General features: G+C 34.2%; 1 protein-coding gene across 2 annotated transcripts in view; it reads right to left on the reverse strand.

Annotated features, from left to right (window-relative positions):
* The window catches only part of NR2C1 (nuclear receptor subfamily 2 group C member 1), a 46,126-nt gene that overhangs the window by 13,619 nt on the left and 15,967 nt on the right, over positions 1-16,540 (reverse strand). The window contains exons 4-10 of one of the 2 annotated variants that reach the window (XM_077845854.1): positions 15,603-15,684; positions 13,332-13,511; positions 11,959-12,106; positions 11,772-11,862; positions 8,410-8,594; positions 6,673-6,838; positions 1,015-1,136 (exon numbers count right to left, since the gene is read on the reverse strand). In XM_077845854.1, coding sequence (XP_077701980.1) covers positions 1,015-1,136; positions 6,673-6,838; positions 8,410-8,594; positions 11,772-11,862; positions 11,959-12,106; positions 13,332-13,511; positions 15,603-15,684 — 974 coding nt within the window. The remainder of the gene's footprint in view (positions 1-1,014; positions 1,137-6,672; positions 6,839-8,409; positions 8,595-11,771; positions 11,863-11,958; positions 12,107-13,331; positions 13,512-15,602; positions 15,685-16,540) is intronic. The other variant, XM_077845855.1, reaches the window with a different exon arrangement.

Below are 16,540 nucleotides of genomic sequence, written 5' to 3' on the forward strand. Positions count from 1 at the left end.
TATATTAGTTAAGTATGTGATTTAATGCATAGTACACCCAACACCAAATTATAAACCAATGACAGTGGGGTTCTATGTGTGACTTTTTTTAAAAGTAGGCTAAAACCCAGCAAGAGCCCAGCAAGAGCCCAACGTGGGGCTCGAACTCATGACCCTGAGGATCAAGCAAGACCTGTGCTGAGATCAAGTCAGATGCTTAACAGACTGATCCACCCAGGTGCCCCTATGTAGGCTTTTCAAGGTCATGATTGAGATTTATTTCTTATTCCTATTATAAAATATTCTGTGAGAATAAAGGATGGGCAGTTATCACTCTTATCTGGCAAACGGGAGAACAGATGTACAGCATATGAAAGCATATTGAAATTTATGCTTATTTATGAAATCATATTGGTGAATAGGGCCCTCTGACTAGAAAAATACTTTTCTAACTATGGGCTTAACTTTTTCCATCACCTCTTTGCCCCTTCATACAAGTTACTTTAACACAATCTAAATAAATTTGGCAACCTTCAGGTAATACAGATGTAATACAGATTACTCATGTACTCCTTAGTGGTAGGTATTTCCAAATTATCACAGTGTTACTATGGGGTTGATAATTTTTCCCCCTTCTCCACTTTTTGTAACCATAGACCGGAAAACCATTGTTTCTATTTTGAAACATTCACTGTATGCCAGTTTCAGCTCCTTTAACCCCAGGACATACCTACAGCCTCCCTATCCTCAGATCAAAGATAGCCTACTATAAATGCTGGCCATGACTTATCAGCTCCACTGCATATATTCCATTTGAATTATTAACTCAGTCAAATTATGTAACATGGATACTCTTCCCACATAAAGATAATATAAGAAAATACTGCCATAATTTGTCAAATAAATAACAAAACTTAATAATGTCATACCATTTTTTCCTTTAATGCAAATCCATCCAAAATAAAAGTGCTTGCTTAGCGTACATTTGTGCTATAAAAAAATCACATTTATACTCAAGGACTTCAAAACACTTACCCTAGAGCCTGGAAGGAAGGAATCGAAAGTGCCCAGTGCATTGATAAGAACAGCAGCCTGGAGGCAGACTCCCCAATGTAGTGCACATTCAGGTACTCAGGCATAGGAGAAGGCATGGTGAGCTAGTATGAACAGGGACTGAGGTAAATTATCTTATGACAGTTCTAAATTAGAATTTCTTTGAAAAAGTTAAATGTAAACATATCAAATATGAGTTTGATATATTCACCAAAAGGCAAGTCTTGAAATAATCCAAGTGACTGGATTTTACAGCTAAAAATAGGATTTAGAAAGAGTAGGTCATAATTGCTAACAAACCAATATTCAGATAAGCAGAATCCCATTTAATAAATACTAATCATGATACTCTCTGGTTGTGTTTTTATAAAAGTTATTTCTGTCTTGGTCTAACAAGTGCATTTTTTTCCCCCTTTCTTCTCTTCCTTTATAAATAATGGTAAATAACAAATTGAGTTTAAGGAACAATCTTGTATATTAAATGTTCCTTTCATGCAGGCTATGGGGAATAACAAATTCCAATTGTACAGGGTCAGAAGAATAATGAGTGAAGTGGGCCTGCTGGTGCCATCTAAGGAAGGGCATATTCCCAGATAAAAAGCATAGCTATGGGGAATCCCTGGGTGGCTCAGCGGTTTGGTGCCTGCCTTTGGCCCAGGGCGTGATCCTGGAGTCCCGGGATTGAGTCCCACATTGGGCTCCCGGCATGGAGCCTGCTTATCCTTCTGCCTGTGTCTCTGCCTCTCTCTCTCTCTCTCTCTCCCCCGCCCATGTCTACCATTTAAAAAAAAAAAAAAAAAAAAAAAAAAAAGCATAGCTATGACTTGAATTCCATATATTGAAAACATGGTAATTTGGGCTCAGGACTGCCTACTCTGTTTTTCAAAGAGCAGGTTCTGTGTGAAATCGACAGGTAAAACAAAATATGTCCATGGCTATTATACTCACAGGCTGTCAGTTTGTACTGCTGACCTTAGGCAGTTATGTTAAGTGTGTGTCAACTGTTGAAAATAAATATCCCACATCAAAACACTTGTAAAAGCATTTTTGAAAATCTTATTAAATGAAATGTAATTTCATCCATAAGAAACACTAACCTAAATTTCTATCACTAAGGAAAATAATGTATGCTATAAAGTACTTTGTAGGCATTAAAATTAGTGAGATATAACGGCTTAGAAAAAAAATACCTCACAGACATCTATGTGGAAAAACTATGAAACAATATGTAGATGACCCAATTTATGTTAAAGAGAAAGGGACAGTGTGTGTGTGTGTGTGTGTGTGTACACATAAATATATATAAAAAGAACAGAAGAAAAAAAAAAACAGAAGATGTACCACAGAGTTAACAGTGGCTACCTCAGAGGTGGAGTAGGTGGATGTACCCATATGTATTTTTCTGGGGAATGGATAGCTTTAATCAGATTCTCAAAGGTGTCTATGATACCTAACAGATCAAAAGGTTTTCATCAAAATGATATAAAAGTTCTCCAGAAATGTTAGATAAAAATGTAAAAAATATTAACTGCCTTTGTTCATTATTAGCCACAAATGGTTTATCTATTTATAAATGGTGCCAACTAATGAAACGACAGAGAAATTAACAGCTGAAATTCCACGTATGAGAAGAATATTTTTTATTAAAAGAAAAAAACTTTTTAAAAGATTTTATTTTTAAGTGACCTCTATACTCAATGTGGGGCTCGAACTCACAACCCTGAGATTAAAAGTCACCAACTGAGCCAGCCAGGCACCCGGAGTATTTTTTAAATGCCTGGGAAATGTTTTATGGGGTAGTAAATTAAAATGCCATTATTTAAAGAGAATTCTTAAGATAACTATAGGCAGGCAGATATTAAACATCTTAAATATAATTATCAGGATGCAACTGCTTCTATACATAAGTATATAAAAAAAAACAAACTGGGAACTATAATACCTTTTCAGAACTGCCCAAGGTGAGGAGGGGAGACAAAGCCTGAAAAATCAGGGGAATTTACAGAGATGACTAGTTTTGGGGGTAGACTAAGTAAGATGCAAAACAAGAGTTGCTTAAACAAAACAAATAGTTTAAAATCACTTTTAAGAAAGTAAAATAGTAAAAAAAAAAAAAAAAAAAAAAAAAGAAAATAAAATAGTGTTAAAAATTAGATGTAAGGGCTAAAAGATAGATGTACCTTGACTGACACAACAGTGATGGTAATGTTGAAAACTTTGTGCTTTAATCAGAAAATTTAAATCATTTGCAATATATACTAGAGGAATTCATGATTTAAAAGACTGCCATGTTGTATTATAAAGAGAAGAAATATCTCATAATTTATGTTTTACGTAATTTTCTTAAAGCAAGATACACTTCTAGCATTATGAATTGGCCAGTACTGGCTGAAGAATAAAGAATTTATTCAAGAACTCTTTTAGATTGCAAAACAAAGATTTCTTCCTCTATATAGAGAAGATAAGTTTCTAATAAAGGGGCTAAAAAGCTTCCCAAAAATGCCTGTAGACTTTCAGGTTTATAAATTGAATTACACACATTTTAAAAATTATACCCATTCAGTACATTGAGGTGATTTTTTTTAAGTAGGCTTCAGAGCCAGCATGGAGCCCAATAGAGGGCCCAAACTCATGACTGTGTGATCAAGACTTGAGTGGAGATCAAGAGTTGAATATTCAACCCACTACCCACTGAGCCACCCTGGTGCCCCAATATATTGAGATGATTTTTAAGAGTGAAGAGTGTTGACATGAACTAAAAGTGGCTACCCATTTTAGAAGTTACTTGTCTATCATTACCTTTCTAGTAGTTTCTATAATTCTGATAATAAGCTAAATGATAGAACTTTAAAAAAATCATTTGACTTGAGTTAGATCTGAATTCTACTTCCAAAATGTCATTGTTATACATTATAATTCAGCAACGACTTACTGAAATTTTTCTTTTTTTTTTTTAAGTAAACTCAACCTTCAATGTGGTACTCAAACTCACAACCCAAAAATCAAGAGTCACATACTCTACCAACTAAGCCAGCCAGATGCCCTGAGATTTTACTGTCAGATACTATGCTAAGTGCTGAAGCCTCAATGGAAGAATAAAATGGAAATGGAAATGGAATGAGCTACAGAAAGGGCTAAGAAAGGGATGGCATGTCTGAGAAATGATGGGCAACTGAATCAGAATGTGGAGGGTGCTAAAAGGTCATGGACTTTATCTCACATGGGCAATGGAAGCTGATGAAGGCTTTTAGGTAGCAGAGTAACCTAAATGGACTGATTTTTAACAAACATCACTCTGTTACCAAGGCACAGGAGACAAGATGAAGAGACTGGAAGCAAAGATAGTACTGTAAGTTTGAGTAAGAAATTTTAAAAGGCCTGGACATATGATAAAAATGAAGAAGAAGGGAGAAATTCAAACAAAAGAATGAGAATGAGTAGGGTTCAATTAGGGAATGGAGGGGAGTAAGGCGTGGAGAAATGATGATGACTCCCAAACATCAAACATGGTGACCAAAAGGATCGTGATTTGAATACTGAGATGATACATATGAAAGAACAGTTTTGGAAATCACCTACCTAGCTTTGCAATATACACTTATTTCTAAATGGAAATTCTATCTACCTTGATTAACCATGTTATCAAGTTATAAGAAACAAGAATAAAGTATATGAAATCACACCAAAAACTCTGAAATTTAAAAAAATGCTTAATATTTCTATTGTTCTAGATCTCCAGAACCGAATTCCAAAATGCATTATTAGAATTACTTCTCCTGCTTGGTTGAACAAACACAGAAACCCTCCGAATCTTTTTCATGTACAAAATGACAATAAAAATCCAAACTTTCACAACCAACTGTGATTAAAGCTCAAATATAAGAATGTACACATGAAAGCATGCTATAAACTACACTGTATATAAATAGGGACAAAATGCTATTTAGCTCAGCTGCTAAGAGAGAAGTGAGTTTTTAATTACAAATGGCAGGTTTTATAACTTATAACACATCAATGAGAAAGCCAACTACACGAAAGTACTGAGCTGGGAAGTGAGGAAAACATATAACTCTTGATTTCACAAAGGCAGTAAATAAGAATCAGAGGGAGAGAAGAAGCCGTCTTTGTCAGGAGACCAAGAAACTTCACAGTGTTGATTCTAAGGACACCCAGAGTACAGCAGGTCAAAGACTAAACAGAAAGGAAAACAAAAAGAAAAACAAAACAAAACAAAACAAAACAAAACAAAACACCTTCAGAGAGAGGAAAAAAGTTCTGATCTGCCTAACTCATCTGTCCTTAACAAATATTTGAAAGAATCAAAATTTCAAGGACCAAGATCAACAATAATACAAAAAAAAATTACTTCTACATCCTGTAGAAGTACTCTATACTTTTTCCTTGCAATACATATCTTTTTCCTCTCCTTCCGATTTAAATCCAAAGGTAGAAAATAAAAGACAACAAAAGCAAGTCTTTTATTTAGAATAAGAAAGAGCAACGGAAAAATCAGTTTTGCTTTATTCCACCCTTGTCCATAGCTCCTACCATAATTTTTAAGAATGGCATTATTCCCATTGTCTTTTCTTATAGTCCCCATAAAAATTTTTCATGTAGGGTACAAATAAAACATTTCTAATTTTTTCCATATAGGTTATCTGTGGTAAAATTTTACATGAAGATTGGTTTCACTGTTACGTTTTACTGACTATATCAAGTTACAGCAATTTATTATGTCACTGAGTTTTCTCTGTGGCTACATCTACCACGTCAAATTTTACAAATATAAATTTTATTGTATGCAGTTTTAGCCAGTGTTAGATTTGTGTTATTTGTACCAGTCACACAAATCTCTATTTGATAACTGTGTATATTTTCATTAGAAACCCATGGAAACTTATACTTTGCTGACAGTACTCAGTCAGCAGAGCAAAGATAAAGAATGATTAAAACGGAGAGGTCAAAAAATCAAAGTCTTAATGTAGGGCCTCAAAGATCAGTGTATGTGTAGCTATAGTCCAAATAGTATTTGAAAGATAAAGTTATTTTCTAACATTCTAGATGTATTCTTTCCATCATGTATTAATGCATTTAAGGGAGCAAAAAAGAAACTACAAATTATCTCCTCCAAAATGATTAAAGTGTAAAAAGTTAAAAGCCAAAAGTTAAAATGTATTAAGTAATTGTTACATTCTTAAAATAATACTGAGAGCTAGCTAATTAGGGCAATACATAATAAATGGAGTTCTTTAGAGTTACTACGCTAAGAGTATCTGGGTCTCACGTACTGGTATACACTAAAGTAGTAGAAGCTAGGCACTGAACAAAACTGATACAGCCAACACATCATGAATGTCAATACTCAGTTAACAACACCCAAAAATCTAAATGTTCTAAAGGGTAGCTTTTATAGACTTAAAACCATTAATCGATATTATAACCATGATTGATAAGCAGGATGCTTTACTGAGCCATCACTTTAATATAGCCAGGTGTGTATGTTTCAGCTGCTATTTTGAATTTTATTAGGAATATTTCTGACTTTAAAAGCACAACAAATGTACTTTGATGTCTGACGGGAAGACTGAAATCAAAATGAGTAACACAATATAAAAAAAATATTAAAATATATGGAAGTACCCTGAAAGCTACATGTGAATCACTGAGAAGTGGCCCCTCTTTTTCGATGTAATTGATGCTTGAGTCTCCAGCAATTAGGTGTATGCTTCCTTCCATGCCCTCTACTGAGTTCTGACAGGCTGTGCTCTCTCCAGGATTCAGTGCTTTTGCAAGAGTGTCAAATGCCCTATAAGGAGACATCAGATGCTATGAGCTTGGTCATTCTCCACAAGAAAATAAAATTCTACATAAAATTCTGGAATTAAGATTTAGGCCTAAAAATATTACTTAGAAAACAGAACTTTGGTATATCACTGGTTATTCTATTTCAGTGATATCTGTTTCCCAAAGCAACAACTTCAATATATATATAGTATGAAAAACTATTATATTAATAGTATTATCAGAGAATTAAAAGTATTATATGAACAGTATTATCAGAGAATTAAAGTCTTTTTAAAAAAATCTATGTAATTACCAGAAAGAAAACCCCTTATACACTGGTCTAAAAATATACTTTTACAATAAGTTATACATTTGATACTATAAGATTAACAACCCATTTACTTTACATACAGCAGCTATTTAGAAAGAACAAGGACAAGAACTTATGTCAACTTTACTGCATTCTACATAACAAAGTTAGATCCTATTTAAATATTCAGAAAATATTTTAAAACTTGTGTTAACACAGCTACCTCTAAAATGTAAGAATTTGAGATTAGGATGGCAAATAATGAACTAATATAATCAAATTTTTATTTAAAATAGCTCCCCATATTTTTCAATGAGAGGTCTTTTAGAGTTCCTTAAAATCTCATGTTCAACAAAGTACTTATTGAGACTCTTTAAATGCAGTTTCCTCAACATTTAAATGATGAACAGTGTGAAAAAAGCCTGAAGAAATTCAGTTTCTACACCTCATGTATTAACATTAAGAGAATGAAAAATAGAATTCCCATACAAGTTTCCTGAAGTGCAACTTAAAATTGTAGTTAATTCAATTACATTTTTAAAATCTATTTTCAGGGGATCCCTGGGTGGCTCAGCAGTTTGGCGCCTGCCTTTAGCTCAGGGCGTGATCCTGGAGTCCCGGGATCGAGTCCCACGTCAGGCTCCCTGCATGGAGCCCGCTTCTCCCTCTGCCTGTGTCTCTGCCTCTCTCTCTCTCTCTCTCTCTCTCTGTGCGTCTCTCATGAATAAATAAATAAAATCTTTAAAAAAAATAAATCTATTTTCATCACTAGAAATTAGTGGGGAAATGACATGGTTGCCTGGGATAAGACAAATGTTTAACTCCAAATACACAGAGATAAAATCTCTGAAATGTCAGACCTAAAGTATCACCTTTAGCAAGAAAAAAAATTCCTAAATTTTATGACTACATTTCTAATCTTATAATATTCATTTATCATTCATTATTTAGAATGTAACCTGCTGAACATTTTACATTGAATGTTAATAGTTCAAACTTACTATGCTTTACATCTTCTAAGTCAAATACTTGTTTTCTGAAACTTCTATAAACAGTATTCTACATAAAAATATTTTAAGAAATACTAATATTTGGGATGCCCATGTGGCTCAGCAGTTGAGTGTCTGCCTCTGGCTCAGGTCATGATCTTGGGATCCGGGATCGAGTCCCGCATCGGGCTCCTTGCAGGGAGCCTGCTTCTCTCTCTGCCTCTCTCTCTCTGTGCCTCTCATGGATAAATTAAAAAAAAAAATACTAATACTTAAGATCAAAACAGACTTTACCTTGAAACATCACCATTGGTCTGCATTTCTTGATGAAATTCACACAAAGAGGTATCACCATTACTTAAGCTTTCAATCATTGACATTTCATTACTATTCTGAGAAAGAGCTTTAGTTTTTCCAAGATTTGCTAATGATGTAACCACACTGGCCAACGTACTTAAATCTCCCTGACATGATTCAGCCTTTAAAAAAAGAAAAAAAAAGTTAAAATCTGCAAATTGGTATCAAAGAACTTTTTGTCTGAGATATCCAATTCTAGATTGTGAAATGCCAAAAGTACTCTAATTAAGATAAACGAAACCTAGAAAGTAAAATCAAAAGGCTCTGAGCTTTTAGAAACTTCTTGAGGAGTATGTAATTTTAAAAACATCAGGTACTTTTCCGAGGAAATGTTTATACAATTAAACCAAAAATTGTACATCATGATTAATCTATTCACATCAACAATCCCTTTCTCTGTAAACAGATATTAGATGATCTTAAGTTCTTTTTAGAATTAAAATTCTGACAATTTCCAAAACTTATGAACTACTGTATAGTGTTAAAATTAATTTTACTGAAAAGAGAAAAAAAGGTCAATGTATTTATTACTCAACAGAATTCCTAAAACGCCAACTTTTACCAGCCATTGTGTGAAATATGTTAAATAAATGCCACAACTGTGTAGGTGGAATATCTCTTTACATATTTAAAATAACAGGCTTTTGTTACACGTTGCACATTTTCCCATTTGTCTTTAGCTTTTGTTAGTGATGTATATATTCTTTTATTCTTTAGTCACTAATTAGTTATAATTATTTTGTGTAAAAGTACATTTTCCTTAACTCTTTGACTACCCAGAAATACAATTTCCATAGGAAAGGCAGATAGATACTTGATTTTTCTTTATCAGTTTTCAGAGCAATGAGTCAATGCCCTTAGCAACCTCTAATGGTGACAGGTGGGTTTTAAGTACCATTCTAAATTTATAGATTTTTATATATTTGATGTGTTTAAGTGAATCATTTTTTTAAAAAATACTCAAATTAGTCCATCCTAACCTAATTAATGAGAGACCCTTCACAATTGCTTCTATGGTCAACTGACAGTCCTTTAATGACATTCAATTCTTTCTTCATGGTTTTTATTTTTAGTGTTCTTAATCCTGAGAAAATGCACGTTTCCTTGCTGTTTCATGTTATAGCAATTCTTTAGTTTATGTAAAACTGATTTTCATGAATAGAGTGAAACAATTTTTTTGTGCTCCCCAAATTAATGAGTGGTCCCAGAATCATTTACTAACCTACCCGTTGTGGAGTTCTTACATGGTTACTACTTGTACCTGTATTTTATTTAATCCTCGTTAACAACCCTGTAAAATAGGAATCATCATCCCTTTATTACCAATAAGAAAAATTATCCATTATCACTCCAGCAGTAAGTACTGGAGGCAAGACGGGGCAGTCAGCTCTGATGGTAAAGCCCAGGCTCTAGCCACTGTTCCAGGCTTCCTATACATGAGTAAAAGGAGTCAACACTTAAGTGTTTTAATTTTCAACTAGAACTTTAACTTCTCTTCCATTTTGTAACATGCTCATCTAGCTATTTTCTTGTTTTTGTCAATGAAGACTCGTAGGCAATGTGAAAAGACCTCATCTTATTACTAGACAGTTTTGAAACTGTCAGGAACTTACCACACAAGACTGTTACTATAATTTACTACGAAGACATAGAGAAAAGTAGTGTCTGGGCAAATAGTAATTTCTCAACAAAACTTAATTGTCCTCCTTTCCTAAAGGAGGTAATACGTCAGTGCAATTGTAACTACAGTCCTAACCTTGAATCATGTACACAAGGCTAAGCAAAATCTTCTAATTCCAAAATATATGGTAAAAGGTCAAATCCTCCCATGGAACAACAAAATACTAATGCCCAACCTGTATGGTTTGCACTCTTATTTGCCCTATTTTACAGATGAGAAAGGAAACTAAGCATCAAGAGGTCAAAAAAATGGCTCAAGGTTATGCAGCTACTAAGTGGCAGATGAAATGTGATTCCAGACCTCAGATATTAAGAGTGTCTTAAGACTATTAAACAACAAATATATAATAAATCTGACTATAAATTGGATGAATAATCTTTATAGGTCACATAAAACCAGATCATATCACAAGCTGAGAGAAAAACTAATCATAGGCTCCCTAAAATCTGTTTTCAGACATGAGTCTTTAGGAGAAATTTTTGTTCTCATAAGGGGTTTCTGAACACTGCAGAAACTCCGCATGCTCTATCTAAATAAATAAACTTTTCCCCTGAGACTCCTTGCTCCGTAAAGAAGCACTCCAATCTTGAAGAGAACCCAGGTAACTTAGACACATAACGAGAGCTCTTGCAATCTTATTTCGACTCCTGACTCAAGTCAATGTTTTGAGTAAAAGGGGTGCTAGGATTTCTCTTCACCTGAAATATTTTAAGTATTTTGTTACTATAAAATCTGTAGGGGAACATAAAAGAAATATTAAGAATTCTGCGCTTGGGTGCCTGGGTGGCTCAGTCGGTTAAGCATCTGACTCTTGGTTTCGGCTCAAGTCGTGATCTCAGGGTAATGAGATCAAGCCCTGCTTCAGGCTCCATGCTCAGCACAAAGTCTGCTTGAGATTCTCTCTCCCTCTCTTTCTCCCTCTGCCCCTTCTGCTCATGCTCTTGCTCTCTAAAATAAATAAGTACATCTTAAAAATTTTTTTTCCACACTTACTGTAATTTCTATTTTTGAGCTGTATTTTGAGATGAAAGAAACCTAGAAGACTTTTGTCTGTCATTTTCATTTTGAAGCTATAATTGTCCTAATGGAATAATGAACATTTCTACTGATATTCATATATGAGGACATACAAAACAGAGGCTATCCTGGTCAAAATCTAAAACTCCAAGTCAGCATCCATTTACAAGAAACACCTGTCAAGGAAACCTAATACACACCAATTATAATCCAGCAGCCTCACTTTAACTAGCTTACCTTATCCTAAAAAACAGGACCCACTAGCCTTACAAGGAAATCTTCAACCTCATAGCCATTGAGGCTACTTTCATATTACTTTCTCTAATATTCACTAAAACTTACTCCTATCCCAAATTCTTCAGTAAGAGCACTCTCCTGATCTAGGGATTGTTTTCCCTTGCATAAAGGCATCAAATTTGTCACTAAGTTGTTTTAGCTGTCATTTAACACTTGAAATAATTGATCATTTATATTAAAAAAATGTAATTTCTAATAGAGAATATTTAAAAGCACATCAATTGACCAAAGTAATGGTGGAAAATAAAAAAATATCTTAAAAGCTTAAAAAATTTAAGCTTTAAATTAATTGCACTAAACACACCTTATCTGGTGTCATCAGCACAGTTGACTCAGTTTTTATTCCAGACTGGTGAATATTCACAAACATTCCTGAATCTAACAGTCCTGCTGACCTGTAATAAACAAGTACAAATTTTAGCCTTAGTTTCACTGGGAAGAAAAACAAATGACCAGCTACTTAATGTATGTTTTGCTTGTTTTTACTATACCTTGCAGTTTCACTATCTGTTACAAAAGTTGGAGTTGCAGCTAACGGGCTTCGAAGGTCTTTTCGGATGTAGATTTTTTCTGTTGAAGCGGCACAGTTGGAAGATTTTTCTCGTGATACTTCAATTGGTTTTCTTTCACACTGAACAGCTACAGAAATGTGTTAAACTATTACATCACAATGAGGAACTTACAGGCAATTATAAATGTAACCTTTCTGTCAGCAATGCTGCTCTCCTGGGAGACAGTTGCATAACTGAACTCTAAAGATAATCATTTATTTTTAGAAATTATTTTCAACTTCAATAAAGTTGCTTCAGAATAGTAATTTGCATCTCTCATTCTCTTTTCTCTCCCTGGCCTAGCTATGGTAGAAATGTAGAGAAATTCTTATTTTTTAAAAGCTCACTGTCAAGAAGGAAAAACTCAAGTTAGAAGTCTCTTACCTATCTATGAGTTAAAAAAATAATATTTGACCAACTGGAAACAATACTGATAGGGAGCCACAAAAAGACCAAAGTTAAAACATTTTTCAGTTAAGGGCAGGGGGAGTTTTTGAGAAATACTTCAATGGTATAATCTTCATTTATATAATCTAGGTAGTATATTTTATAGGAATTTTATTCCATGATACTTAGGAGATAGTATAGTTTAGTTGTTAAATGTACATTTTCTGAGGGGGAAAAAAACAACAACAAACGCCTGCCAAGATTCAGATCCAAGTTCTGCCACTTATTAGTTGTGTGACCTTGTGCAAAGTACTGTATCTGTTTACTCAAATGTAAAATGGGTAAGAGTACTATCTACTGCATGGGGTTCTGCTATGAGAATAAGTTAATTCATATGTTATATACAGAGTTAGGCATGGTGAGACCTCAATCAATATTAGCTACCCTAGGGCAGCCCCGGTGGCGTAGCGGTTTAGTGCTGCCTGCAGCCCAGGGCGTGATCTGGAGACCCTGGATTGAGTCCCACGTCAGGCTCTCTGCATGGAGCCTGCTTCTCCCTCTGCCTGTGTCTCTGCCTCTCTCTCTCTCTCTGCATCTCTATGAATAAATAAAATCTTAAAAAAAAAAAATTAGCTACCCTACTTATCACCTTAGTAGTCTGACCGAAAACTAAACTGGTATCTAGTTAGTTATGTTTAAAAAAAAACAAACAAAAATATGTTCAAACATACATACATGCAAAGTATATAGACACTCAATAAGTATTTTGTTGAATCAATAAAAAATACATGCATATGTACACATTTCTATAGTTGGAAAACTGTAAATTAAAATCATATATATTGACATATTGAGTAAATTTTGACATAATTCTAGACTTTGCCTGAATTCTTAAAATTATTTTCTCCTTTAAAGCTAATACATACAGTCTTGTCTCATTCCAAACGCAATACATCTCTGTAACCTGCAGTATTGACAGCGGTTTCGATGGTGTTTATTGATAATACAGTCCTTTGATCCTCGACATGAATAAACTAAATTTTTTCGGATGCTTCTTTTAAAAAATCCTTTGCAGCCTTCACAGGTTACTGCTCCATAATGACGACCTAGGGACAAGATGTTTAAGAAAACACAAAAGTCACATATTTTGAAACAGAAATGGAAATAAACCCATTTCTTCCCTTTAAAATAACAATATATGTGATGAAATGGAGATTGTTGAGTTTGTGACATGAAAAAATCTTTTAGAAGTTACTAAACAGATAATGAAACAATACTCTTTGCTAAATATATTAAACAATATGAATTTTTAATTCTGTTAACAATATGGAAAATTTCAGAAAAAGAAAGAGCAAAACCATCCATAATACCATAATAAGTAAAAGTTATTTTTACTTCTGAGATAACTTACAAATTGTAATTCTCTTATATAAAGGTATTTTATTCTGAAAGCTATGCTCCAAAAAATATATCAATTAGTATTTGAGCTATAATATTCTCTTTTTTGGGGGTGGGTGGATGAGTGCTGACAGACAGAGGGAAAGAATATCCACACTGGTTGTGGAGCCGCTATGGGGCTTGATCTCATGACTCTGAGAGATCATGACCTGAGCTGAAATCAAAGGTTGGATGCTTAACCAACTGAGGCACCCAGGTGCACCTATAGTAATCTCTCTTTTTTTAAGAGATTTATTTATTCATGAGAGACAGAGAGAGAGAGAGAAAAAGAGAGAGAGAGAGAGGCAGAGACATAGGCAGAGGGAGAAGCAGGCTCCATGCAGGAAGCCCAATGTGGCACTTGATCTCAGGACTCTGGGATCACGCCCTGAGCTAAAGGCAGGCGCTCAACTGCTGAGCCACCCAGGTATCCCTATAGTAATCTCTTCTTATTGCGGGTGCCATTTTTTAAATTTCTGGAGCAATTCATCACATTTTGATTAACATAGCACTTCACAAGTCATTTCTCTGATACAACATCTATTAAATTGAACATACTCTTGGAAAAGTTGCAGTGGAGATTTTTGTAATGAAGCTATGGAAAAAGATTTAAGATTATACTTTAGTGAACATGGGTGCTTTCCTGGCATAATGTAACAATGAATATAACTAAAATGACATAACCCTGAGTACTAATAATACTTGGAGAAATGCCTGCTCAGCTATACACAGCATTAAATAAAGAGTAACCAGAGCTTTTCCATCTCAATGATTCAAGTTACTCTATATTCCTGGACTAGTAACAGGGCTTAACAGGTAAGTTAACAACTTGATGTTACGTGTTAAGCACAATTCATTTTTAAGCAATTCCTTTGACAAAACTGAACTCACATTCAAGAAAAATTTCCACATATTCAGCTTACATTTGCAAAGAAAAACTCTTTGGGGCACCTGAGTGGTATAGTTGGTTAAGCACCTGACTCTTGGTTTTGGCTCAGATTGTGATCTCAAAGTCTGAGATTGAGCACCATATGGAGCTCCATGCTAGTGTGGAGTTTGCTTGAGTTCCTCTCCCTCTGCCTCCCCCCACAAAATAAATAGATCTCTCTTTTTTAAAGATTTTATTTATTTATTCATGAGAGAAAGAGAGAAGGAGAGACATAGGCAGAAGAAGAAGTAGGCTCCCTGTGGGGAGCCTGATGAGGGACTCCATCCAGAACCCTGAGGATCATGCCTTGAGCCGAAGGCAAATACTAAACCACTGAGCCACTCAGGTGACCCTAAATAAACAAATCATTTTTTTAAAAAAGCAAAATTTCATAATTCTTCAAAATATGCTTTTTATGTCATTGCAAGATCGAATTAAATTGCATTCAAGTAAAAAAAATCATCAGGTGAATAAAAAGCTTTGGGGAAAACTCAGTTAAATTTTATAGGCTTCAAAATATGAACTATAATTAAATAAAAATCTTTTTTTAAAAAAAAGGGACACCTGGGTGGCTCAACAGTTAAGCATCTGCCTTTGGCTCAGGGCATGATCCCATGGTCCCAGGATCAAGTCCCGCATCAGGCTCCCTGCATGGAGCCTGCTTCTCCCTCTGCCTCCATCTCTGCCTCTCTGTCTCTCTCATGAATAAATAAATAAAATAAAAACAACATGCTCTTTTCTTTTTTGCTTTCAGAAGAAGAAACATGGTAGTATGGTAGTTATTCTAACAACACAACAACACAACATATAGAAAGTTATTTTTAAATGTTACCTGATGCTTTGTCTCCACATACTACGCAAAGATCGAAAACCTTATTTGGTCCTTGGTCTGGGGAAGAATTATCTGTTAAGAGCTAAAGAAAACCCCCCAAAACAAAAACAAAAAAATAATTTGTTAATAATGCTCTTAAAATAAAATATAAAAGAACAGTTAGTCTTAATTATTGCTTGCTTTCTCATAAGTTCTTCTGAAACTTTGAACTCTATTAAGAGTATATCAATTAAACTACTGTTAATTTTCTGTATATACAAGTAAAAACTTCAAAGTTATTAGAAGCAAAGGTAAGAAGAATATCTTTTAAATTTGTTCCATAAAATGTCAAACGAATTCATGAATATTTAATGTATCTTACCTATTAAGCACTTATTATTCATTATTCATTCAACACATAAAATTACTGCAGCAGTCTATCAGCCCTATCATGACAGCTCAAAATTTTTCCACATGGAAAAACAAGCTATAACAGCATAAAAAGATAACTGAATTTTTTAAAACAGAAAAGTAGTTAAATTTTTTGAGGTATTTACTTGTAATTATGGAAATATGATTGATAAACCTTTCATCAATGAATATTCTAAGATTTGGATTAGGTGTAGTCATAGACAGCATGGGATGTGGAGCCTGATAAATGGTAGCATGTTAGTCGGACTGGGTGGGGAGGCCTTGGACAAATTATAAACCCTCTTTATATAAAGAGCTAATCACTAGTTATAGCTAACATAATGCTGGCAAAAAAATACTAGTTTCTTCTTTTAGATTTAGCTTCTAACCTTTTTTATCATTTTCTTTCAACCTTTTGAAACATGAACAAATTAACTCAATCAAAAATCAAAATCATTTATCAAAAAATGTGATCATTTTATCAAAAAATGTGATAGGGCATTCACCATATCACCTTCACTTGGCTTTAAGGCAACCTACAAAATAAC

Source organism: Canis aureus, chromosome 13, assembly GCF_053574225.1.
Source record: "Canis aureus isolate CA01 chromosome 13, VMU_Caureus_v.1.0, whole genome shotgun sequence".
Lineage (NCBI taxonomy): Eukaryota > Metazoa > Chordata > Mammalia > Carnivora > Canidae > Canis > Canis aureus.